This window comes from Agelaius tricolor, unplaced genomic scaffold (assembly GCF_023055355.1).
Source record: "Agelaius tricolor isolate 1412-34295 unplaced genomic scaffold, bAgeTri1.0.p SCAF_6, whole genome shotgun sequence".
NCBI classification, from domain to species: Eukaryota; Metazoa; Chordata; class Aves; order Passeriformes; family Icteridae; genus Agelaius; species Agelaius tricolor.
The window spans coordinates 19,477,142-19,504,093 of NW_027269266.1; the positions used below are offsets into that span (position 1 = coordinate 19,477,142).

The 26,952-nt window shown below is 39.9% G+C and overlaps 1 protein-coding gene across 13 annotated transcripts in view; it reads left to right on the forward strand.

The window, feature by feature from the left end:
* Positions 1-26,952, forward strand: part of ADAM22 (ADAM metallopeptidase domain 22) — a 132,058-nt gene that overhangs the window by 34,880 nt on the left and 70,226 nt on the right. For all 13 annotated transcript variants that reach the window (XM_071428941.1, XM_071428943.1, XM_071428939.1 and 10 more), the window contains one exon: positions 23,512-23,578. In XM_071428941.1, the coding sequence (XP_071285042.1) occupies positions 23,512-23,578 (67 nt within the window). The remainder of the gene's footprint in view (positions 1-23,511; positions 23,579-26,952) is intronic.

Genomic DNA, 26,952 nt, shown 5'->3' on the forward strand with positions numbered 1-26,952 from the left:
ACTTTTATAAACAGAGGATTATTAAGTACTTCCAGGCCTGTATTATTCTGGATTTCAATTTACAAGTGAAATAGAGACTCAAGATCATTGTTGATTTTAGATTGGTCTCAGATACTTCTAATTGCTTCTTGATGCCCCAGAATGTTCATATTCTGGTCCCACTTATGTTTTTTGTCTCAAGTGTGTGAAGAAGGATTGGTGCTTGCCCCAGGTAGGTGTTTGCATAGTGTGCAAGTGTGTGCAAGAGCTTCTGTGTTTAAGCTGCCTTGGTAGCCCCCCCATCCTGTGTGTCTAGTGGTTGTGTGCAGTTGCAGGGAGAGCAAGGGTGATCCAGTAGCCAGAAACACCCCTGGGGGTGGGCAGTCCCCAGATCTGCCCTTGCTTCACCCACAATCTTGGGAAATCACTCTATGTAACTCGGCCCATGTCTGTCCAGCAGGGTAGTAGACAACCTGTAACTTGAGAGGGTGCTGTGGGCATGAACATGTTAAAGAGTGTGAGCTGCTCACCTAATAGGTGGGCTCAAAACATGGGGGTTGAATACAGAACTTCCAAACACAAAGGCTTTAAGCAAAATTATCTATCTATCTATCTATCTATCTAGCTAGCTAGCTAGCTAGCTAGCTATCTATTTATCATCTATCTATCTATATCTATCTATCATCTATCTATCAATCATCTATCTATCTATCTATCTATCTATCATCTATTATCTATCTATCTATCTATCTATCTATCTATCTATCTATCTATCTATCTATCTATCTATCTATCTATCTTCTATCTATCTCTATATGTATATCTCTCTATGTATATCTCTATATATATCCCAGGACCAAGTATGGTAGTAATTTGCTGTCTGAGTGGTGCACAGAGACTTGTAATATGCACCCTCAGGAATGAGCTATCCTCTGATACTTAGATGGTGAAAATGGGTGGGAATATGTCAAAGACAGCCACTAAATTGAAATGAAAATGGGAGAAAGCTGTGATGTCTTGCATGCTGAAACAATCGGCGAGAGAAACACTGTGGCTTTCAGCTCACTGCTTTTCCCATTTTCCCTTGGTGGGTTAGAGCTATTTTTAAACTCAGTATCTTTTAAATAATGCATAAGTTAACAATAGAGACTTATAGTACTGGAAAAAACCACACCAGTGAGCTTAAAAAACCCCAGAAAATCCTTCCCAGACTGCTTCCAGAAGGGTCTCTGGGAGGAACAGAGCACACTTGTCTCTTCAATTTCCAGACGTCTTTTGCAAAATTCCTTTTTTAGAGCAGATCTCCTGTCTTTGAACTGAGATTTTTCATTTGCAAAGTGCCTTCCCAGTCAAAACAACTGAATAAACCCTCTGCTGAGAGAGGTACATCACTTTGTGGGCCTTATATTTTGGCATAGCACACCCCAGTCTGACTGTGTAAGTACCTTGGCACCTTGGTATGTCAGGGGGGGTGCAGCGAAAAACCTTTTCCTCTGGGAATAGTATGCTTGGATGGTTCAGCTGAGCTGTGCAACTGCAGCTACTCTTGTTTTTCCAAGTAGTACCAGGTCTGTGGTCCGTGTGCTCCATGGCTCTCCCATGCACAGGCAGCCAAACCAGCAGAGCTGGTAGATCCATGAACCTGAAGCACTAAATGGCTGCCTGTGGAAAAGGAAAGCCTAGGAAAGGTGGCCAGCAGGGCTGGTTACATCCACATGGCTTTTGCAGCCTGTTTCCAGTGGTCACACCTTGGTTTCTGTAGCTGGCACGCATCCATCGAGAAGGATCAAGGGAAAGTGGTGGCTGGGAACATTGTCACCACCAGACCAATTCATCTGGCCCTGATGGCTCTGAGAAAAAAGGGGCTGCAGGGCCTGAGCTGCTGGGCAGATGAATTCCCCCGGCAGCTCGGGGGTTTGTGGCCTCTGCGGTCAGGGGCGCAGCGGAAGCCGCGGAGCCTGCGAGCCCTGCCAGTGGCACAGGCTGCGCTCCTGGTTCTGCTCCCTCCCGCCTGCCGCCCCAGGAGCTGCTGGGCTCAGCTGGAGGGGTGCAGCTGCTCTGCTCTGCCCAGCAGGGCCTCAGGCAGTGAAGTTAGAGATGGAGCAGGACTGTGAAATTAAGAGCGTTTCCAGGGGATTTGGATCTGCTGCATTTTTTATGTCATCCAGATCTTGTTTTGCTAATGAGACCTCTAACTGAAGGAAAGGGATAATGTCAGTTTCCAGTAATCCTTGTTTGCCTTTTTTTCCTAAAAAGTGAACTCTAATGATCTTAAGGGGAAAAGAGGGAGAAGTAGAGTATTTAGGGATCCAGTATCAATCATGTAATTTTATTCCCTTTCACTTTTGTCAAATGCTTTTATATTATCTTGTAGACAGTAATAAATATTCATGTGGGTGGAAAGATAGCACTTCTTTTTTTTCCCCCAAGTACATTTGGAAATAATTTGCTCTCTGGTTGTCTGAAAAATTACAGTTCTGTGCTGGTTTTCAAATATATTATTTTAATGCTTTGTGAGATATTTTGGGTGAAATGCTTAGTGATTTGCAACTCTTTCACTGTAAGAATTCTTTTTAATCTCCTTCCTTAATTTTTAAGAATCTGTATATAGAAGATTTTACTATTGATTGTGTTTGGTAGAGAAGGCTTACTAAAAATGTCTGTTCTTAAGACACTAAGGAATTAATATTAAAGAAATAAAAGTTGTACCAGTATGTTAGTTATAGTCCAGTAATTGATGTAAAAGATAAAAATAATCATCAACCTTATACCAGCACAGCAAATTCTTTTAAGAATATTTGTAATTCCTTTTTGTGTCACTGACAGGGGTGACAATTTGTGATATCTGTTTAATTTAGAAAAATTACATGTACTACACCCACCAGCATAAAGTGGTGGGTGTAGTACATGTGGAGTTTCAGGCTATTGCTCATGGTTTACTGTCAAGGGGAGAACTCTTAAGTGCTTCAGGATGAATCTCAGTGGAGAGTTGGAGAACATATTCTTTGATTTACGTAGCAACAGTAAGGAATGACAGTTCTGGTTAAAAATCCATGTGTCAATTGTGTACAAAGCATTTTTTACAGGTTGTAAAGAAGGGATCAATTTGACTCTATCTTGCAAAATGTGTTGTAGGTTTTTGTAGCATGCATGTATGAATCTCTCTGAGTATTCACCCAGAAATACAACTGGGTGCTTCAAACAGCTGGCATAGGTGGGTTTTGCCTTTTACAGTCTCACAGGCTGCATGTGCTCCTTGTCTTTCCTCACACTGAAGGCCTAGGACCCAGAAGCTGGTGACTGTTCCCCACTGTGCCTCCCATCCAGCTTTGGCTGTATTTTAGGATGCCCAGCTGGTCTGCAGCTGTTCCCAGAACCTCTAATTTTCCTCCCCCTTTTCCTGCCCCTTTTTGTCTCATGTTGGATTCTTTCAGAGTTGCACTACTGTTTCTCTTGATACAGGTGAAGTGACACACAACAGCCTTGTGGCCTCTGCCCTGTGGCCTGTATAAAGAATTGGCACTCCTCTTTGTCTTTTCCAGGTTGCCTGGATTCAAGTGGAGCACTAAAAATTGTTCAGGTGAACTGTGTCTCCATATTGTATGTTGCTTGAAGTATTTTAATAATTTTCAGACCTAGAAAGATCCTTTAGACCAAAGCCCAAGTTTACATTGAGAAGAATTCCTTGTCCTCAGTCTCCATGTGCTCCATGGCTATCCCATGCACAGGCAGCCAAACCAGCAGAGCTGGTAGATCCATGAACCTGAAGCACTAAATGCTGCCTGTGGAAAAGGAAAGCCTTCCCTCATCCTTGGACTGTGAACAAAAGCTAGAGGAACATGAATGCTTTCATGCTTGGAGAGGTCTTTGTCACTGAAGATGTTCCCAAGAAAGAAAACTATCTGCAGCATCCTTGGGAAGGTTATCTTCACCCTCTTCTCACTTCCTAGGCTTAAAACTTTGCAGTCTCAAGGCAGCAGAGTCTGTTTTCAGGAAGCTTCTCTCTCGGGGTGTGATACGTGGAACGCCACCACAGGTAATGTGGTGGATGATCCAATGGTGGATGATCCAATGCCTGTGCCTGAGCCCGTGCCCCAGCTCCAGTTATGCTCCTAGAAAAGGCTTTGTGTGGCACCTCACACCTTGTGCTTCTGGCATCTTCAGTGCTGCTGCCCTGCAATGGCTCTGGGAGCTGGGGGCATTTCTCTCACACACCCTTTCTATATAAACATAGATGGTCACACAGCGCCATTTCTATTTTGTGACAGATGGATTGAAAAGCTTATTATTATTACTTAGACTAAAATAAAACCTACTGTTAATGTCTTTGTTTTTGTTAAATGGAAAGCCTTCTGGTCCTTGAAGATCTGGGAGGTACAAATCCACCTTGTAGTTCTGGACAGCTCTGAACTTGTCATGGTAGAAATCTTCCATCTATAAGACAAATGTTTAAAAGTCTCAGCAATTTCAATGGAAAGTCTTTCCAATTAGTTTTTGGAGTTGTGAGAAATCAGTTGTGAAATTCTACAGTAGGCTTGCCAGTGTTAACCTGTTTTCTTATCAAAACCTAAATAAATAATTGCTGTAAAGAGAAGATTATTTTGTATTAGAAAAACAATGTACACGTTTGCTAAAATACCATGCCATTTATCAGTTTTTCCAGCAAAACAACAACAATAATGGAACTTGGGCTTTTTTTGGGCAATAGTTTCTCTTTCTTCTTTATGGGTGAGCAACAGTGGGAGGAAAGGCAAACAAAAACATTCTTTAAAAACATTGCAAAAGCTTTGCAAGACTTAACTTACATAAAAAAATACAATATTTCACCAACTTTGACTTAACAAACTAGTTTACTATCGTGCTTATTATTCTTTTGGTTGTATTCTATTTCTGCAAGCTTTCTTTTTTTCTTCCTGGAAGAAATACTGCATTCTGTGTTTCATTCACTGATTAGTTATGTTGTTGTTACCCAGTCTTTGACTTCTCTTCAGTTGTAGTGTATGGTTCTATGCTGTACAACTCGGAAAAAAATTGAGTTTAAGACAAGAGTGTTATTGTGCTTTTGGAAATGATATTGTGCAAGTCTGGGATAGTGGCTCATGATTTTTTTCCATGTCCTTTTATAAACCCATATCAATGGTACTGCTAAAATATGTATTTGTATCCTGAATAAATTACTGGGGCTCAAGTGGCCAAGTAGCAAAGAATAATTGCTTATTTTGAATTGTTTTCCAAGTCATTATAACAAGTTGCTCATTTAGGAAAGATGAATAAGATTCTATTTTGGTGTTTTTCTCTTATTTAAGTATCTTTGAAGATTGAAAAAGGAATTGCTTGGGGGGGGGAAAACTGATTTGGAAGAAAATGTTCATACTCTCTTTCTCATTAGACAAAGGAGTCTGCTATTTGTATGTTGAATTACCACTAGAGAACGGAAACTCTTGATTAAACTGATAAAAGTGTAAAGCTTGTCTGCCATTTATGGTCCATTTAGGATGTGGCAAAGATGGTAACAAAGTGGTGCTTTGTGAACTTTTACTGTATGGTACTTTCTGTCTTTTAAGATACACTGGAAAATGAAATAAAAGGATTTTGGATACAAAATTATGACATGCACAGAACTATATCAACATACTGTGGGCTGACGGGGCCTTTAAATACTTGGGCTGGCTTTAGATAGTGGGGAGGAGAAAGCTGGTCAGATAGCTTAGGGGGCTTCCTTAGGCTTCAGGAATGGAGGGGTTTGTTCTCTTAGGGGGCTTCCTTAGGCTTCAGGAAGTGGGACACTGAAGGGATTTCTTCTCTGCTCCTGTCTTTTGCATTTTAGTTTATTTGCAGTTCTACATGTTTCATCACCTTTCTGAGGTGATGGTGTATTAGTATAATTAATACTACTTTATTATAGTACAGCTGGAGTATTAGTAATATAATAATGAATATATAAACACGAATAAATATGGAGAATAGCCGTACAGTGTAAATAATCATTCTTTCACTGTCATTTCTGTTGAGTGTGAGGCTGGGGTTCTGCCGTGCTGGAAGGAACAACTCCCGTGCTCTACTGCACACCAGTGCTTTTGAGGAGCAAGTCTAATTCTACAGTTTCTGAATAAGTGTCACCTTCTATTTCATTTTATGTGAATGAAGCTAAAGCTTCATACATGGATTCAGGCAGGCATACCCAAGCATGCTTGGCATAGAGCCAATCACTGTGATCTGAAGTTAAGGTGGCATGAGTGCTGCCTCATCTCAGAGGGCTTAGGTCTTGCAGGGCCTGAGTGCCCTTGACTCCCACTCATTTAAGTGGGAATTGGGCAGCTTCACCTTGTGCAGGCTCAGATTAAATGGACTGGAATATGAACTTCATGTCTCAGAACAGTATCATGATCCTGTGTATTCAGAAAATTTTGCAAACAGCTTACAATACCTTGAATGGCACTACTTCATTTCCTGCTTCTCAGTTACTGCATTCTAAGATGAAAATGTTTTCTCTCTCCCCCTTGCCCTTAGTGTGTGCTTCCTGCTGATATTATATATTAATATTATATATTAATTCTGCAAATGCATTATTGAACTTCAAAGAGCATTTTAGGCTGCAAACTGTTAAAAAGTTAAATGGAGGTTTGAGTTAAGGGAGAACACATCTACTTTTCTTTTAATTTGTTTAAATAGTGTTAATTTCATACTATTAGTACATATGGCATAAGACTTAGTAGATAATATACTATTACATTTCAGGAGTTTGCTTGTGTTATTGGTGTTAAATTGAGTTTTGTTTGAGGAGATTTTAAACTCAATTTCAATACAAAAAAAACAGCCCATATATATTTGGATAGATTCTGTGTTATTTTTGTACATGTCTTCTACAATGAAAAGCTGTAGGGTTTATTGTACCAAAATGAAATAAGCTGTGGAAATGGTGGAATTCTCAATGAGAAATTTGTCTATATCCCAGTGACTGTGAGCCTCAATGAAGAGAAAGCCTGTTGTATTTAGAAAATGGTTCTGCTCTGTTAAGATTTTTGTCCCTTAAAAATATTACATATGAAAGTGTAATGTCAGTAGATTTCAGGGATGACAGGCACTTCTTGTAAGGCAGAACGTGTAGAGGGTCTTTGCTCTGCACTCTAACCAAAATACAAACTGTTGTGTAAAGTCTGAAGTCAGTGAGGTGATGATACAGATGTTGGAAGAGCTGGAATCTGCCTGTTCTGCCGTGCATCTCCCATCTGCCACTGGTGTAACCATGTTTTCCCACAAAATAACTTTCCTTTAAACTTGGGTGCATCTTTATAGTTCCCCTACACATCCATATTCTCGTTTTGAGTGTTTTAACGCTGACATATTCTTGGCCAAAAATATCAATCTGAAATGCAGAATGCTGGTTCTGGATAATGAACTGATTTTCAAAAGTGCTGTGTTTTCAAAAGTGCTTTGTTAATGAATATAATGAATGCTTAGCAGCTCAAAATATCTCATGTGTAAGTTCTTGAGAGAAAATGTCAGTTTGGGAACAAAGAGGGAAGAGGGCTGACAGTAAGTCCAGGAGACTTAAAGCAAAGCCTGTTGTATCTCAGACATGCCAACATTTTCCAGTTAGTCTTGTTTTTGTTTCTTTTGGTCCAATGAATCACTTGTGTGGCACAGAGTAGAAATGATGCAGTTGATTACATTCCAAGTGTAGTCTGAAAAGCAATGATTAGGAAACATTTCTTTTTAGAGATACTCCAGTTATACTCCTTGGTCTGAATCAAGCAAATCAGGGCTTTGACTGTGAGTGTACAGAGTTGGTTCTTTGGCTATATGGAGGTACTTTCGGGAGGGGGAAAAAAATCATTTTAACTGTTACATTTGGGATTAAGGTTTCACATTGGAAAAGTTGGAGGAACTTTTCTGGTGTAAAACCATTTGTTGGAAATTCCTGGCCAGCACTTTTTAAAAGATATGTTTTCAGAGCATCTGAGGTGTCTCAGACATCTTGCTATATGTCCTTACACTCTAATTCTCTACCTGCTACACAGCAGAGTTAATTCCACCTTCACAAATTGCTGGTCCATAAGGAAAACGAATGTAAAGGGAAAATGCATTTATTCCTCTGAAAGCATTGCCACTTTACTTCTGAATTCTCTTTTTTGTAAGTTTCTGATTATGGCAATCAGTGTTTGAGATTACATCATCCCTCCCCAAACACTGATAGCTATGTGCAGAGTCAATAAGCTTGGAAGAAAATATTCATCCATGCCTGAGTCTTTGTGATTTAAAAAACAGCTATATTTATTTTTGTGAATTGCACTTTAATGCTCATTTCCAAATATTAAGATAGATTGCTCAGATTTCAGTTGTACTAGCTGTGTTACCAGATGTACTGAAAATAGTCCCATGAAAAAGCATACAGAAATTATTAATTGGTAGTAGAATTGTAAATATATCTGGCTCTGTTTTTTTTTGAGGGGGGGAAAAAGAAGTCTGGGTGTATAAAAATATGTATAACCCTGTATGTTTTCTAACTTAAAAACCATTAGAATTTGTGGAGGTTGATTAGGTCTAATTTATATTTTAACTCAGAATTAAATTCTACAGTATTATGTGGAGCTTTTGGAAGGTTTTTTCTTGCTCTGCAAGCCACATTATTGTCCCTGATGATTGCTTAATAAATTCATTGCACTCTAGAACTTGAGTCTTAAATCTAGCTTTTATTATAAGCAATACATGACATGTTAGGAGAATTATTTTTAGAAACATAAATAATTTAAAGTACTGAGCAAGATTCTATAAATACGCAGTAAGGATGATAATAAGGATATCCTTATACATTTTTGTACTGAAAAGGGGAATACAGTCTTGAACATGTGCTTCTCAGTGTGACCTGTAGGTATAGCCTGTGGTGCCCTTTATTTAAATTATTGCTGTCAAAACCACACGTGATGTTCCCTAAGAAGTGATGAGCACTGTTGTGAGAGGCTCTCGAGCTCTCTGCTGAGGTGCTGGATTGTATTCCCAGAGTATTCCCCGGCCTGATTTTCAGAGGTGCCTAAATTAGGATGTGAGTCTCCCAGGATATTTGTAGCCAGCAGGGAGAGCATGGGCTCCTGCAGAGGGTGGTCAGGGCAGGAGGCTGGTGGGAGGGTCATGTCTTGCCTTTGTGAACAGCTCCTCTCTCTCTCTCTCTGCTGATTGTGGAGTAGGGCATCCCAGAGGGACCAATCTCCCAGCTGGTTGCCCTGTTTCCCCATGGCTCAGCTGAGTGAAAAAAGGGGAGGATGGCTTCCTTGTCTTTTTAGAAAAGTCCTTCTGTATCTTTGTTCTGCTGCAGAGGTTCCTTTAGGACACTGGGTTACCTCAGGATGAGGACAAGTGAGGAGCTGGAGCAGTTCTTTTGTTAGAACAGTGTGAGCACATCACTGAGATTGCCAAGCAAAGATGACAGGAGATTTGAAAGTAGGTTTATTGTAAAAATGCTTGGTCAAATTCAGACTCGTCATTCACTGAATTAAAATGTTAATTAGAGGCAGCTCTATGTTCAGAGGCAGGTGACAGCTAGAGCCACCTGCTCTAGTGACCGTGTCCTGGCTGAGGGGATGGCTCTGCAGAGCCAGGTGTGCTCCCAGCCAGAGCCCATTGCCCAGCTGTGCTTCCCATCCCACAGCTGGATTTGCCAGTGGACCCTTGGGTGAGCAAAAGGACAGGACTGCAAAGAGGAATGGTGGCTTTCAGAAGTGACACTGAGGTCCCTATCCCCTGTCTCTTTGCTGAGGAGGCTGTTAGAGGCCTTGTGATGAGGTGCTGCATGGAAGGAGTCATTCAGGATTAGAGTCAAGGGATCTGAGGGACAATAAATTCTTCTGGGTTCTTCAGGGCAGTTCTGTGTTCTTTCAAGGCTTTCTAAAACGCTGCTATGTAGCATTTAAAAGGGTTTGCAGCTGTTCTGCACCTTTAGATTTTATTTTTACTGGACAAGCTGGATATGCTTTGTGAAAATTAACTCTTTCTAGACAGACTTAAGTTTTCATCTGGGTTTTATTCAGCTGTTTGGAAAGACATTAACTTGGAGCCCTTTGAAGGAAAAAAAGACATATGCCAGAATGGCAGAATATGTTCCTTCTTGCTTCTGCATCTGCTGGAATTGATTGCACACTTCATCTGTCCTGTAGGATGAACTTTACACCATCACTGTAGTGCTTTGCTGTGCCACCTTCAAAATGTAACTGTTTGATGCCAGATAGTTGCCAGCTTGCAAAGAATGCCCAGATCTGAAAAGTCAGGTGCACAGCCTGAACTACAGAAAATATGACAGTCCTGGAACAGAAACAGGAATACATAAGTAACCTCTAAATGAAGAGATTATTTCTTTGAAAAGTAGTGATTGGAACTGGCACACTCAAGTATGAAGATCCCTTTTCATCCTGAAGAGAATACTTCACGATAAAAATAGATAAGATTAATAGACAATAATAAATAAGATATTTCTTAGAAATCTATTCTCATTATAAATGGGCATATAATGTTTCTGTCTATAGTCATACCATAGCTGGGACATGAGAGGGTACAGGAAAAGACAAAATAGTCATAAGGATTTGCATTATCACAAAAAAAGAAAAATTTGAGTCTCTGCTGGAATCCTAAGCCTGCTTCATTGTGGCAAGCATTCTGGAGATGTAAGGAGGTGGTGATTCAGATTTAAAACTCAGTGGGAAGTATTCAATATTCTTGGATCTGCTCTGACCTGCCAGTTTTTCCATCCTGGGATATGTATTCTGAGATTTAAACCATGGCTTAGGTGGCAGCATGAGAAGATAGAGGTGTTTTATTTTTGAGCATGACTGAATAAATCATGTCAAGTGCTGAAAATGTCTGTTAGCATATTAGACACAGTGGTAGGTATGCAGGATAAACAAATTTGGTTTGTGTTTGAGTCAGGAAAGAGAACATGTGGTTTACTGTTTTCTAATCATTAGAATTTTGAGCTAGAATTCTCCCAACAGGCAGTTCTGCAGGACTATGGACTAGTCCTGATTTAAGAGAAGATGACATGAAAGATGAGAATAAAGGGATAGGAAAAAGGTGTGGTGAAGGAGCAAGAGAAAACAAATAAGCAGATGGGATGTCTCATGCATAGTCTGTTGTTGATAGATGCCTCCTAGGGATGTAAACTCTATCCTATATAATTTTTTATGGTTATATAGCATATAGAGGAGCTCTGTGTGTGTATAGATATATATAGGATATATGTATATGTATATCTATCTATCTATCTATCTCTCTATATATATATGCACACAAATGCATGTGTGTGCAGAAGAGATTGATGGTAGTAGAGCATCAGTCAAATGAGAACTTGTACCAATGCTGTGTGACTGAACTAGCTACAAACTCTAGAATTTTTTTAACTTCTTTTACCAATCAATGCACCCATTTAGGTGGATATATGATCACCACTAGTAATAGCAAGGTTTTTAATTCTGTTCCCTTACTGCTTAGAAACCAGCCAGGTTATGCCACCTAGCAGTATAATGGTCTTAATGCAGTTTTGTTGTGTTGAGGGGTGTGAATATGGGGAGTTTTGTATATAGAGGAAAAAAAGCTTGTCTTAGGGTATGAAGGATGTGAGACCTATGATAAGAAAAGGGAGAGATATTTGAACCTGCAGGAGTTTTGCTGTAGGATTGTCAGTAGGAATTGAACTGTAGTCCCATCAATGAAGCAGAAGATGGAGAACTATCATAGCTACATTTACAGAAATGGATCTCCAGTTACAGATGTGGAGCAGTCTCTGCAATGGATGCAGCCAGCAGGGTGATGCTGGCCACTGTTGCTCTGTACATCTATTGTAGGTTACATGATGTCCATATGAACCTTATATTTAAAAGCAATCCTGTGCTAATAGGTGGAAAAATAATTTGCATCCTGTAAGCACAAATGTATTTTCTCTCAGTTTCATAAAATGACTTTGGATAGAAAAGTAAATTTAAAATACCAAGTTACTGTGTTTATTTCACCCTAAGAAACAGTGACAGTGATTAAACACGAAAGGAATAAAACTGCATCATACCAATGGTCCATCTGTCCTGGCACTGGAAATAGGGAATGCTGTGAAAGAGCACATGTGCTGGGCCACTTTCAGGTTCCATTCCACTCACCCCCATAGCATCCATGACTGTTTGATTGGAGATGCCAGTAGGCACATCCCTGTGTGTGCCTTTTATAAAGCACCTGTTTATGGACTCAGTGTCCATTACCTCAGTCCCATTCAGAGATACCTTCTGACACTGCTAGCCTGTGCAGCCTCCTGTGGCAATGTGGTGCAGAGATTCACAACTTGTTGTGGGACATAGTGCTTTCTTTGATCTGTTTTAAATTGGTCTTCTAATTTCTTCAAGTACTTCCCTATTTTACTAATGTGGAATTAAGAGAATAACAGCTTTGCATTAATTTATGGCTCACACGATATTGTAAACCTGTCATATCCCCCCCATTCTCACCCCATCCTCTCTTCAAATTGAAGAGCCTTTTGAGCTTAGAGAGGATGATTTACTGGTAGGTAACACACAGGGAGGCAAAGTAACCTGCTGGGTCATCAGCAATGCCAGAGCCATCTGGCAAGCCAGGCAAATTTGACTTGGAACAGCATTAGGAAATGGATTTTTTTGCTTCTCTGAAGCTAGCTGTACTTTGTAGTTGTGTATCCTAAATGAAGATTGATGATTGTAAGTTTGAGGGAGCTGTGATAATTTCTTGGACTGGAGTTAAGTGATTAGTGTTGTCTCAGAATCTGGCTCCTGAGGATTCAGTGGTTAAGGGACTCTTGTCTTCCCACTCTTCATTCATTTTTAAGATGTGCCATGAATTTTATTTCACAAGCTTTTGTGTCACTTGTCATGTGTGGATATTTTGAGATATTTTCCCAGTAATGCAGCCTGTTTCTTCAAGAAACTTCCTTCCTTGTCTCTCTTAACTCTGCAATTGGAATTTTTTGCTTAGTTTCAGGCTAAAGTCCTGGTTCATCCACAACTGAAGCATGAGACCTTTGACTTCTGATCCACACAATGACCCATGCTATTAAAATTGACCTTCTTTATCAAAATAGAGACATTATAGTGCTACAGGAGTTAGTTTCAGCTTCTTGCTCTTTAAATTGACTGTCACTGAAGATGTTCTTCATGTCATGACTCATTTTTTCTTAGCCCCTCTACCAAGAAGAGGCTTTTTCAATGTCTTAGAGTTTCAAGCCCATTTCTATTTTTTTGAGATTCTATCACATTTTCTTCTTCAGAATAGTTTCTGGAAACTAATCTAGTTCCCAGATTTAAGGTTTGTAATGTTTTAAATTGAAACTATTTTTAGGTATACTTTTTTCTACAGTTAACATCCTTTGTGAGCGAACATAAAAGTAGGGGCAACCTTTATTCCTGGTCTTTTTTTCACTGATATATCTCAGGTACTTGAATGGTTGGTGCAATCACTAGATTAACAAAAACCCCAAACTTCTCTATAATTTTTCGATCTATTTATGTGAATACTCCATATATAAAAACCACACTGTTTAAAATAAATGATTCTTGGTGACTACTGCATAAAAGATTATTGGGGCATGCAACCTTTCAAATATTCAGGACAAAATGCAAAGTTCAAGCAGCAGGTAACCATGAGTGTTAGGGGGGTGATTGTCCTAAGTGCTTATAAAATCAATGATGGCACAGTGGGGGAAAGCTTTGCTGTCATTAAGGGTGCACATTTTAAGATGGGTATGTTCAATGTTGGTGCCAGACTGTATCTCTCTTGAAGAGATACTGACTCCTTTTCTGGTCTTTCTTGGCATCATGCAGACGTAGGCAGCAGTGGCAAGGATGGGCTGGGGAGGAAAGGAGGTGTAGGAATGTGACCAGGGAGAGGGAGGTAGCTATGGTGAGGTGGAGTTTGGAAGAAGGTGAAGAAAGGCAGAAGCTGAGGCAGAGCATAATTTGGCCCCTTTGTATTCTTATTTTCTGCATCTTAATTTTTAAAATTTTATTTCTGTAATTATGCACTGCTTGTTGTCAATGTAAGGCAGCCTGAAGGTGAAGCAAGGCTGTGCTGGCAATGAGGTTTGCTGGACAGCCCCAGTTTCCTGTTGCTGGGTTGGAAATTGTGCACGTGCAAAGCAAGTGGTGATGCCTGGTCACTTTGACAAGGGTTTTCTGCATGACTCTGGACAAACATCCCCCACACTGAAGCCTTCACCCTTTTCTGTAGTGACAGTTCCTTGTTCTTCAGGTACCACCAGGAGGACACTTGGGATCAGCTCTGAAGAGCTTCAAGAGCTCCATAGTTGTCCAGGCTGCAACACAGAGCAGGACACATCTGAAATGTGTTCAGATGAAAAAGACACTGTATTTCTGTGATATATGTGCTGCCAAGTTTCAGACTGGGCACCCAAACCAAGCAGATAGTTTACAGAATTTCAGTAGTGAGGGAAGTGCTGACTGTCCTGAGGAGCACTACATGGAGGACTCAGTATTTGTGTTGTGCAAATACTTTGAGAGAGCATAATGGATAAGTTCATGAGTGAAAGAATAATTTGTAAATTTGCTCCAGGGGAAGATCAAGTATACAGTAACTAGAATGTGAGGGCAAATCTTGAAGTAAGCTACCAAATAAAAATATTTAATAAAGTCCTTTCACTAAATGATAACAGGTGTCCTGTACAAAATGTGTGCGCTTGTTTTTAATAGCATGAAGTCATGCCAGGGCCATGTATAATACTTACACATTCAATTTCTCAGTTTTTCTCTTTCAAGATAGTATTTATGGACAATACACAGAGAGTTGGATTGAAATATGGTTGAAATCACAAGTGAGTTTACTTGGGAAATGGTTTTCCATGTAGTATAAAACAGCTTGACTATATGAAGAGGCATATTAAAAACCAGGATTAGACCTCACTAGTACCTTTGTGCAGGGAAATGTATAGCCTGTGCTTCTTGTGTGCATTCCTCTTCCCTTTCTCAATGATTTACCATCCTCTCAGGTACTAAAATTAACTGTTTTATCCTGACTTTTAAGTAGCAAGTGCATGAGCAGAAAGGCATTGAGGAAACTGCTTTGTAGTAAGGGTCTAAAAATACCTGCTCATTTTAATAGGATTTCTGAAATTTCTGTAAGAAAAAAAAAGAAGTAATTGCTTAAATAATTACTGGTGTAAATTATTCATCAACAAAAAAAGAGTGAGGTTTTATTGACACTTGCATTGCCATAATTACTGTCACAAAAGCTCCTGGATAAGTAGCAAAGTGAACCTTGCCCAGACTGCTTTTAGCTCTGCCTGTGAAAACAGAAGTTTAGAGCTAGAAAAATCCCATTTCACCTTTCTGCCTGACAAGAATCTTGCAAGCACCAGCTGTCTGCTATTTCTGCTTGTTAAAGTCTCTCATATAGTGCTAGGGTATCTTGTGTAGCAGTGTCTTCCCATGGATACTGGGAAAGCTCTGTGTGTGTGTGTGCAGATTCCTTTTTAGTACACTAGATTAAATCTCTCTGTTGTCTGAAAGAGAAGACTGTAGTCACCATCCCTCCATCACCAGCAGCATGAATTAACTGCCATGTTGAATTTGTGACCTTTGCAGTGCTTGTGCCTCATAATATTTCATTATGCCTTACTTAAAAAAACCCTATTGTTATATATCATATCAGATGCTATTTGCCAATTTCTATATTCTAATAATAATGCAAGAAATAGAATTAAAATATTGTTAATATTTAAGTTTCCATAAAAAACAGAACCTGAAATTATGATTTTGGAGCTACCTAGTTATGTTTTGCTCTTAGTTTGGTGTGGTAGGGAGTTTTATTCAGATTTCCTTAAAACATACTGATAAGAAACTTGTGGTGATGTGAGTAAATGGTTAGTTTTTAAGCATGTCTCTTCCTAGCTGCAGAAGTTAAATACAAGCTTTTAAGTCTTTTCCCCTGGAAAATGCAAGCAGTATCTATTCATCTTTACATTCTCACAAAATTGCCCATACAGTCATTGAGATAGAGAAGTTCAAACTGAATTGCAAACATTGTAAAGGACAGGCCAAAAAGTCCATGATGTGGTAACTGCAGATGGGGAATGGCACTGTAGAATGGCACTGGATGTGCTTCAGGGGCAGTTCACAGGCACAAGGCATGTCCAGCAGGACATGCTCATACCAGCCTGAGCCTTCCAGCACTGCTGCTGCTCCACAGGTTTTCCTTTGCCTTGCAGCTATTGTTGTGTGCTCTCTCCTTTTCTGTGGTAGTAATAGGGGCCATGTGTGTAATAGAAATCTGGTGAAACTAAGGAAGAATGCTTTCAACCTGCTTAAACCTTTTCCCTTCAAGAAATGAAGCCAGTTCAGAAATGAAACACGTGCTGTTTGTAAGCCAGAACTGTGAGACTTCTTCTCTAAAGCCAGAGGTGGAGGCCCTGCTCAGGGCTGCAGAGCTGCTCTGCAGTTTGCTGTCTGTGCTAGGCTGCAGGGCAGTTACTATCCTGTCCTGCAGGCACAGTAGCTATTAAGGGATAAAGGAATAAGTGTATTTTCAAGTCAGATGGCATTAGGGATCTAAGTGAGAAGCCCTGGAGAGGAAAAAAAATTGAGCAAATGTTAGTATTTGGAAGAAACATCATCAGAGATTCAAGTTGTGTAATTTTGTGAAATGTGAAATTAAGCTCCAGGAAAGGACTCAGAGTGGGTACTATTCAGCACTTGTGTATAATCCTTGGAGAATTTAACCCATTCTTAAGTCCCTAATTTCTTTTTGAAGAAAGCCTTAAATAGTAGGAGTGGAAAAACTAAGAGATTTCTTTGTCCGTTCTCCCTTTCATATTAGCTGCAACAAGGACAGAAAAATATGGTAAGAATATTTTAAAAAGGGGTGAAACTTCAATGTGTGTAGACAAGAAGTGGCTGCTTTTCTCAGTAGTTTTTTCCTTCCTCTGAGTAGACACTCTAAAAATTGCTGCTGTATCTACAAGAAGCTATCTAATTCTGATTGATTAGTCCATTTGGCTAACTTAACAGATACAGTCATTAATTAAATTAGCCATCCACATAAAAAGAAATTCAGCAATTCTTTTGATGGGAAGGAGCAAATGAAAGTTTTAGAGTTGTGGCTATTAAAGCATAGAGTATGGAGATAGCTAATCCCCCCTGAAGTGAAAAGAAAGATCATGTATGAGCAGAGAGGTTTCTGGGTAGTCATGAGGATAAAGGAGAATTAAAGTGTCCCGTGTAGTGAGATACAGAAATCTGCCAGCTAAGTGGCTTTTTTGAGTTTATCTTGCTGTATGTTTTAGTTAGCTCATGGCTGATACTGAAAATGTTCCAGGACTAGAGTGTAATGCAAGATAATACAAATTGTCCTTTTTACTCTTACTGACTGGCAGATAGAAACATCCACTCTGTTCCCTCTCATCCAGTTTTCCACTTTCTTGCTCTTTGTTTTACGACAATCAACCTGCCTTATCTTTCTTGGTGTACAAGATGGGCTGTACTAAAAATGTCCTCTGATAGCCACTCCTTCCATAGCTAATATTTCTGTTAATAATTGTTAGAGGATGTACACCACTGGGGGAGAATATTTCATTTTGTGGGAAGCTTCCTCATCTTCATGTGCCTGGCACCCTGACAGTGCCCATTCCTCTTACTGCAGCTCTCTCGAGCATGATGTTGCAGGAGGCTTCCTTCTCACAGCTGGCTCTGCCCCAGGGCTAGCATTAATTGTGCAGTTGATATGGCATCTATCTCTTATCAGTGTCTCCATCATTTCCTCGAACCTGTTCTTTTCTCTTGCAGGTCTCCATATGGCTGCTGATAATTTCCTGCTGGCATTCGACCCATCCAGACCTTTCTGCTGATTTCAACTAAAACCTTGTCTTCCTTTTCAGTAGTGCATCTTCCCTCAGATCTCTCACTTGATGTTCTTGTCTGGCATCATATTAAACTGAAATTTCAGGTGTACATAATGGAGAGTTGTGGAGACAAGTGAGGGTGAATAAATGATAAAGAATTTCTACAGTGTTTGAGGAGACACAGCAATGATATCAGATTATCATGAAGCCAGTAATTTCTTTCATTTGTAACATTGATGCTGACAAAGGTACATCATAGTACTATGTTTATGAACTCCCTTTATTTCTACCTTTCTTAACTTTTTAATTCTTCCTATGACCTCTAAAGAGAACCCTATAATTTCTGCTCTTTTTCTTCTGTAACTGCTAGGCTTTTCAGTCTCTTAAATCTGGAGAGCTAATTTTTATTCAGAAGCTGGTGATAGGCATTTTCCGTCTCTATTTGAAAGTTTATATTAAATTTACGGGGATAATTCCCAGGTTTTCTCCATTTCTTATTCAAATGCAAACCTCTTCCTTTTAAAAACATCTTTTATCACCTTTTTTCCCCCCTTCTTTTGACTTGAAGTGCTTTGTAATCTCTTGTTTTTTCTTTCTGTTTCTTAAAACACTTGACCTGTTCTGTCCTCTTTTGTCTTGCCACCATGTTTTTTTAACCTTTTTTTCTTCCTGGAGCAGCCTCTTTCTGCTGGGGAACCCATCTATATCCAAAGCTAATCTCTTTTCATGGGTCCCCAATCCCAGCTTCGTTTTGGTAAACTGTTGATTCAAGGTAGAATTTAGGTGCATGTATATGCATCATCTTGGATAAGAATAATTTCCTTAGTTGGGGGCCTATTCTGTAATAAAATTCACCCAGCTTATGCCTCTTGTGTACTGTTGTGACTGGGAAGGTTGAAAGAGCAAAGAGGATTTTGCTCTTTTTTTTTTGTTGTTGTTGTTCTGGCCGTTATGCAATTGAGTCTGTATGGGATGGGCTCATATGGACTTTAGATAATGCTTCAAAAATGCTGCTGCTGTAAACAAAATGACACCACTTAATTTGTGTACACTGAAATAACAAACCTCTGACAACAGAATTGCCATTATTAGTGTAGCAGTGTTTTTCCTTGTAAAAGCAACAGATCACATGTGCTTTTTTTTCCTGTGAAATGTTTTATTTTTAGGTGTTAACATATGCAGTTTTTTCCCATGCCTTTTCAAAAATTTTGTACCAATGCCTCAACAAATATTTCTGAAAATCTCATTCTGCAATATTGTCAATGATAGTGATGGTGGTTTTTCTCTGTAATTTTTTCATCCCTTGTGTTTCTAAGATTTTTTTTTCACGATCTGTTTTTTGTTTTTTTAACATGCCAGTTTTATTTGTAATTAATACTAAAACTACCACTTAAGCTGACAAAGATGGTTTCTAGGATAGATCAGCAGGCAAGCTAAATTATAGCTAGGAAAGTGTGCATTTATTTATGTTGAAATGCCTATTATTTTAATGCTTAATTATTTATCTTGCTTAAATAATTTTAATCATGTTTCACAAGTATTTTAATCTAGATTTTTGTTTGTTGTAAAGGAAGGCCTTCTATTAAAATGATGCAGTCTGTGCCTGTACTGTTACTGGAGACAAAACATGACTCCACCTAGGAGGTGACTTCTGGCCTGTTTTTAAGATTGTGTATAATGGTTAGTTTGTAGCTTAGTTTTTAATAGCATTGGTTGCATTACTGGATCTGCAAGAGTGTTGTGGTTTTTATGATATTTTCAGTGCTGTGAATCATAGTAATAAAGCATATGATGGCTTCATTTATGGGTTTTTCTACTGATAAAATATTCTCAGACATACCTGCCATGTTTCTGAGGATAGGCTTTAAAAATATCTCTACATTTCAGATCTGTGGTCTGCTTGCAAGCTGTGTCTCAGTCCCCAGGAGCTGGGCAGGCAGGTGGCCTTGTGGTGTTTCCCTTCCAGACAGGCTCATTTCGGGAATCAAGGCATTTGTGACATACCTTGAGAGGGGTGGGAATGCCAGCAGCTCCCCAAATGTTTCCAGCTTTTTTGTCCTCAAAGTAAGGAATGAACAGGAGGAAAAAAAATGGATGGGCCTGTTTAGAAATTGTTCTTTTGGCTTACTTTGAAAGTAAATACAACTTGAACAGCCTGGGAATGTCCATCAGTGGGGTGTTGGGTGGGAGAAGAGCAGCTGACTGACCATCAGCCACCCTGGAGCTGGATGCCATGGGAACTGTGTAACCCTGAGGAGAAGCAGGACCTTCCAAGGTGCAGGCAGAGCAGCCCAGGCCAGGTCAGAGGGACGCTTGGCCAACTGCCCAGTCCCAGGAGCCCAGGGCCAATAGTGAGGGAAAAGTGGAAGAGCTGAGCAAGCATGTATGGGGCTTCTCCAGAGCTCTTTTCCAGAACTCCAACACTTTGTGTCAGGTACAGTGTCTGTGTGTTTAGCAGCTCCCAGTTACATACACTAGCTTGTCCATTCCCAGCTTGAACCTGTACAAACCTCCAGCATTCATGCTTTCCTGCACTATGTTGAACATAGTGATTTCTGATTAGTTTTGAGGTCACTGACTTCTTTTGTTACCTTCTAATTCTTGTGTTGTACAAGGCAGAGAATGATCAATGTCTGTTTTCTCATGCCAGACACAATTTCCAGATTTTTGAGAACATAACATATGATCTTCCAGAACATTAAAACATTAACAGCGCTGTCTTTTAAAAAGTAATAATTTTGTTAGACCCACATGAGAAGAACCTGTGTTTCTCCTTGTCATCCCCCCAAATACAACTCTAAGGTCAGAGTTAAGCCATTCTCTTTGATCTTAGTCTTTGTACTATATTCTTACTTTACTGTCTTACATTTTATAATCTCTTGCATCTTTCTTGGCACGAAAACCTTTGTGTCCATCCGATAGGGAGGATGACATCTGTTTAACTGAGTCCCTTTGAAATAACAAAGAGTAAAGGTTGAGCCCTAAGCTATAAAGGAATCTTTATTAAAGTTATGGAAGCATAAACTTCTGCTCAAAGAATGTAGTCAATGCTGGGAAGCTATATCACTAACTTCAGCAAGCTAAACTAAATACATTTTAAGAGAACATCTGTCTAAATTACTGAATCTGGAAATGCATACAAGACCTTATAGAAGTCTTTGAGCTTCCCTCAGGGCATGAGTATCCTCAATATTTAATATTCACTTCTAAGAGGAGTCAGAGTATTGCAATCAGTAACCCAACAGCATCTCTTTTAGGTGCTCCTCAGTAATGGGTCATCTGCAGGCTGTGCCAGGCATCCATACAGATATTGGGGCTGGCCAGAATTAAAGGGGCTCACGCTGGTTCTGCAGCAGCCAAGGGAGTCACTCACTCTTTCTTTCACCCTTATTGAGAGCTGCTCATTACATCCTTTGCTCTAAGGCTGATTGTACCTCTTGTCAAGGGATTTCAGTTACTTAATGCAGTAAAACCATGGTTTTGTGGAACCCTCCCAAGTGTATCTTGATGAGTGCCAGTGCTGACACCAAGAGTATTTTGATGAGTGTTAGCTCTGGCACCGAGGGTGTTTTGATGAGTGTTTGTGCTGACACAAGGCTGGTTCAGGGCTTGCTCCTGAGGGGGCACTGAGACTTCCTGCTTTCAGCAGTGACCAGCTGTGAACTCACTGAGTCAGAGGAGAGCCCACCTCAATTGTCCCATGGATGCTCCCATTCAGAAATTTGTTAGCATCCCTCATTTTGTTGCCTCTGTCCCTTACACTTAGACACAAAATATTTTTTTTTAACATCCGATTTCCATTGGCTCATTGACAGTCCTTATGCCTTTGAGATTTTGCCAGTATCTTCTATAGCCCAATTAGTTACTCCTGTATCGTGGTGTGTAAATTGAGGTCTGTTCACATTCCCTCACAACTCCATTTTTTGATAGACTTCAGGAGCCCCTCTGCATTTCCAAGTGCTGGAACTTTGTAAGCAAAGCTGTCCAGTACCTGTCTGCAGTATTTAAAAAGAGGTCTCCTTTGGGCAGTGATATTACTCATACCTCAGTTTGACTGGAAATACATCTTTGACATATTCTGGGATGACAGGTGTGTTTTCCAGGAAGAAATTCTATTGATCTGCCAAATCATTTTGCCAGAAACAAGTGTGGTCATATCTCTCTTCCTTATAAACCAGGCCTTCCAAAAATTTAATAGAAATTCCCTCCAGCCCTTAAGTGCATAAATTTGCTGTTTGTACAATTGAATTTGATCCTATTTCTAATAACCAGTCTTGAAGATCATCCAGGTCTTTCCTATGGGAGTTTTTTCAATCTTTTTTCTTTTCCATGCTTTCCAATTTAATGTTATCAGCATATTTCATTGGAATGCTCTTGAGTTTTGTGCCTAGGTAATTAATGCAAATATCAAGCTGGCAGTTTTTAGGGATGATATTGGAGGATCCATACTTCCAACTTTGTCCTGCTTGGGGCTCACTCAGGGTAGTCACCAATGTCTCTGTGAGCAAAAATGTCCATGGTCCTGCTGCCTGCTTGGCCAGGATAAAGATCTGGAAAGCTGAGTAGCCACTGCCCTGGGGCTGCTCTGCTGCTCCTGCCCTCCCTCATCAGGTCAGTTCTTGTCTATGCTCAGGTGCTTTGCTATTTGAAGGAGAAATAATAAATTTTTGCCTCTTCTGCTGAGCAGGTTTGTGCTCACTGCCTCCTGCCCCAGTGGCCAACCTGCCTCTTGCCAGGTTTTCTTTACCAATTCATCAACTCTTCCAGCTTAATTGTCACTGAGGTGGAACAGTAACAAGACTTTATACTGATTTAATCTCAGTAAAATTTTGTAGTCTTTGAACCTGCTTAGTGAAATTTACAATGTAGATAATGTGGTCTCTTCCAATCTTACCGATTCTGTGATTCTGTGGTTTGCCTGACTAGAAAATAACTATGAGGAAGATAATTTGACTGGTTTAGCATTTGAATGGCTTAGTAAATACAGCCTGCATTTAATTTATATATGTTTGCCTCAGGTCTGATTGTTTTTTCTCCTTGGTGTTTGTTCCAAGTCCTTGTGTACTTGGAGGCTGGGATTGCTATTGCCCAGAGCCTTTTCCTCTGGCATTGCTGAAGCTGCAGGGCTCCCAGGGAGTGTGTTCATCTGCACTGTGAGCCTGCCTGGGCTGCAGCTCCTGGGGCCCATGGCTTTGCCTGCCCATGCAGTGTTCACCTGAGCCCACCATCTTGGTCTTACAAGGTGAAGTCATTGTTGTGCCATTGTGTCCATTGAAACCTGCCAACACAGCTGCTGTTTCCCTCAGACTCCAACTGATGTCCCATCCTTCTGCTTTTTTGCTTTTTTTGAAGTTCACCTAACTTCTGTGCTGTTTCCTTTTAGCAGCAAATAGAGGAGTCTCTTGAATTAGAGTCAGTGTCAGTGGCTGGTTTTGGACCTTCCATGAAGAAACTCCCCTCAGTTTTCCTTGTCCCACCTTCTGCTATGGAAATCAGTATATCCCATGCACTGTGTAACTCCACTGGACATAGTTGTTTCAATGATTTTTATGAACATTTTAGGGAAAGTATCTTGCAGGTTTTGCCCTTTTCAAATGTAAATGTTTAATCAGTGCTTGCTGAGAGGTAGTACAAGAACACATGCACGAGGCTCACAGTTCTTTCTTTTTGTCTTCTTGCAGTGACCTGCTGTCTTCTGAATATCTTGAGAGGCATATCGAGCAAGGTGGGAAGACAGTGGAAGTTAAAGTAAGAATTTCTTTTTATGTTTCTCTTTTTTAATTTGCTTGGCTTTTGATGTTCATGAAAACTCACATATTTTTGTGAAAGGAGGGATAACTGATTTTTCAAGTGATTTGTTTTACTATTCTGAGGCAAGCATGTTTCTTGTTTTCTAACTTTCAGCTTTCAACAAGGCAAATACACTCCTTAGCCAAATTTAGTACTTTAATGTTTATATCAAAATGGTATCCATGAAAAATATATTCATAGTAGTTCTTTTTGCTAGTAAGAATACTTCACTTTTGATACTTAATGAAGAAAATATTTTTGTTTTGGTAGGTAGCATTTTCTCATTGTACCAAACCTCAAGTTTGGTATGTTATGAGCTTCTTTGTAAATTTGAGAATAGCAATATTTATTGTATAATATTTCCAAATATCTAGTCATAAGTTGTGTGTTTCTTTCTCTGTGTGTTTGTTGGCATAGTGACTACAAGATGCTATTTGTTGCTGTTGTCTTGTGTGAAATGTCCCACAGCCTTTGCAGAAGTGTTTTATTCTTTGCATGCAACATGGGAGATTTTTCTTGTGGACTCTGTATTTGTTAGGACTTATTTTGTAGATGTCAGCTATAATTTTTGTATCAATTACTATAGATTACTTAGAGTGTTCAGAAATGTATTATATATGGTACAAAATGGAAACTCTAAATTTGCCTATCAGGTAAATATTAGGTAAAATTTTGTTCAAAGTTTACATTTTATTAAAAGAAATCCCCCAAATTGTTTTACTAAATCTGAGATAATAGAAATACTTCAAAACAAATGTGTTAATCTCTGCAGTGTGAAAGTGGAAATGGCAATGGGCAAAGCAGTCCTTTATCCACTGGATAGCTGAAGATGCAAGTTTCCTTTGGTTTATTCCCTTCTGTCATTTGCAAATAGGAAGTCTGCTCTCCCACTATTATCTAGATAATAGTCTGCATACATTATCAGACTGAGGCAAACACATACGTGTCCCATTAAACTGTAAAGACTAATTTCTCAGTCAGCTCTGCTCTGCAGTCAAGAAGTCTTGCTTGACTGAGGTTCAGAATATGAGTCAAAGCAGAAATAAAGATAATAGCTGATATTAATAAGAGAAAAAACAACCCATTTGTCTGCATTAAGATATATATATATGCAAGTTAGTTAAGTTAATCCATCACTGTCACTGAATTGTTCCTGATGAGCAAGCCTTAATCAAGCAAGGAAATGTTTGAAATCAGCAGCTCTTCATATCTAAGTAATGTTTAATTGAAGGGAAAGTGATGGGAGGATCAGGCCTTTCAGAGGAAGGGTCAGAAAATGTTCTGGGTAAAATAGCTGTGAGCCTCAAGGGTCCCAGAGATTATTTCCCCTTGATTGAGATACTGAGCCAGGGTCAGGGTATACCTTCAGGGATGGCTATCACTGCCTTGCTCAGAATTCTCAAATCTGCCTGAAGGAGAAAACTATCATTGCTGCATTGAGCTTGATACTTGAGATGAGCTGAATTGGGAGTGAAAGGGGCTGCAAAGACTGCACTACAAGGGAGAGGGCTTGCTGTTCAAGTGGTGGGTTTCCCTCCCATGCTGCCTGTACCATGAGCAGGGGGCCAGGGGTGGCTGGGCTGTTCAGGTGGGCTCCTCTGCCCCTTCTATTCCACTGCTCCAGGGATTCTGGAGGTAGCAGTCCTATGGAAGCATGCTAGCAAAGGGGATGTAAGGTCTTTGCTTGTTTTGTTGCACCTGAGTGTGTGGGATTGGCGGGGAGGGAAGCAGCTGCTGTGAAAAATGTCAGAAGAGCCTGGTGGCCACAGTCATGGGAACATTTTCATAAAAGTTCAGATACCAAAAGATTTTTGGAAAAATGCAGGCTACTGAGTACACTTTAATACCAGACACTGGGTGAGGCTGATTTCAGTGCTCAATAGCTGTTTAAAAATTAATCTGGTTCCCTCTGACCAGTCAGTATTTTTCAGAGCACCTGTAAGTTCTTTTGAGAGCTTTGTTTGTCTGTTGAACGATTTCTGAAAAGACTGGCAGTATCTGTTTGCTTTGGTTTTACATCAAATGTTTTGAAAATCTTATTGCAACTATAAGAAATTTCCATGATGGTGATTTATTACCTTTGATTACTGTTGGAATTCTTTACCATAACTGGTAACATAATTATTATACTGGATTTTAGGGATTGTGCAGATTGCTTAGATACTTAAAAACAGCTAGTGAAAGGGTGCAACTTATGGATAAACCACAAAATATGCACTCCACTATGCAGCATATTCCAAAGCAGAAGCTGAAGAGGTATTTCAGAAAGGAGACAGGTTTCTATCAGTTCCTTCAACATGCTGCTCTTCACCCATCTCTGTGCAGTTTATCTTGGGCTGTAGGCAGAGACAGAGGCGGCCTGGCAACATCTCTCTTGCTGCTTTGGTGGGAGAAACAGTGACAGAAAGAAAATGTCCATCTGCCATCCACTGCCAGCTGCAGGCTTTGAGCAAAGCTGCTCATAGAGCAAATGCCTCCTCTGCTCATGGCCTTCTTACCAGAGAGGTGTATCTTAAAATTCATACACATTGCCCCTTGCATTTCTCTGGGCAAGAAGAGTGCCCTGACACACAAATCATCGGTGCTGCTGTTGTGCCACCAGCAGAATGGGAGAATTTGAGGCACGGTGTGAAGGCAGCTGTACATGCAGCAGCTTGGGAATGCGTCTGGAAAGCGGATCCTGCCTTGGCTCATATGCAGTGTGGAGTTGATAACTACTTTTGCCACTCCTCCCCCTCTCCTTCCCTCCCAGTAAAACTTCCTGTGCTGGAAAACACATATGGATCTTCTGCCATTACTGGGATGCTTCAAAGAGGAGAGGGGGGCAGGGGAAGGGAGTAATGTGGTAATGTTTATACCATAAAAAATAGCACTTTTTAATAGCAAAGGGATTTTTACTGCGAGAAGAGTCCTCAGTTTAACATACCTTTTTATCATAAGAAGACATTACATTATGTTTTATTCCTGCATAATTATTAATACATTAGACCATTGTGAAGGTGAAAGATATTTAAAATGTTTTTGCAGGGTGCCAGCATTTAGCTGCTGCAGAGGAGAGGCTTCTTGTTAATTTGGCACAGTTAGGCAGCACCTAACACATTCTTATTAAACCAGCAGCAGTGTGCAATGCCTAAGAGAAACAGAAGGAGCTAGATGCTCAAATTATTTCAGTGTTTCCCCCCACACCCTCCTTTACTGTACATCTCATCTCTCCTAGGAAAGCAGGAGTGTTGGCCTAAATTCCTTCTGGTAGCAAAGAGAATAATCAATTAATAAGAAAGAGAAAAACCCTTCTTCCCTTCTTGGCATTGCCTTTTCCTGATTGTGTCACT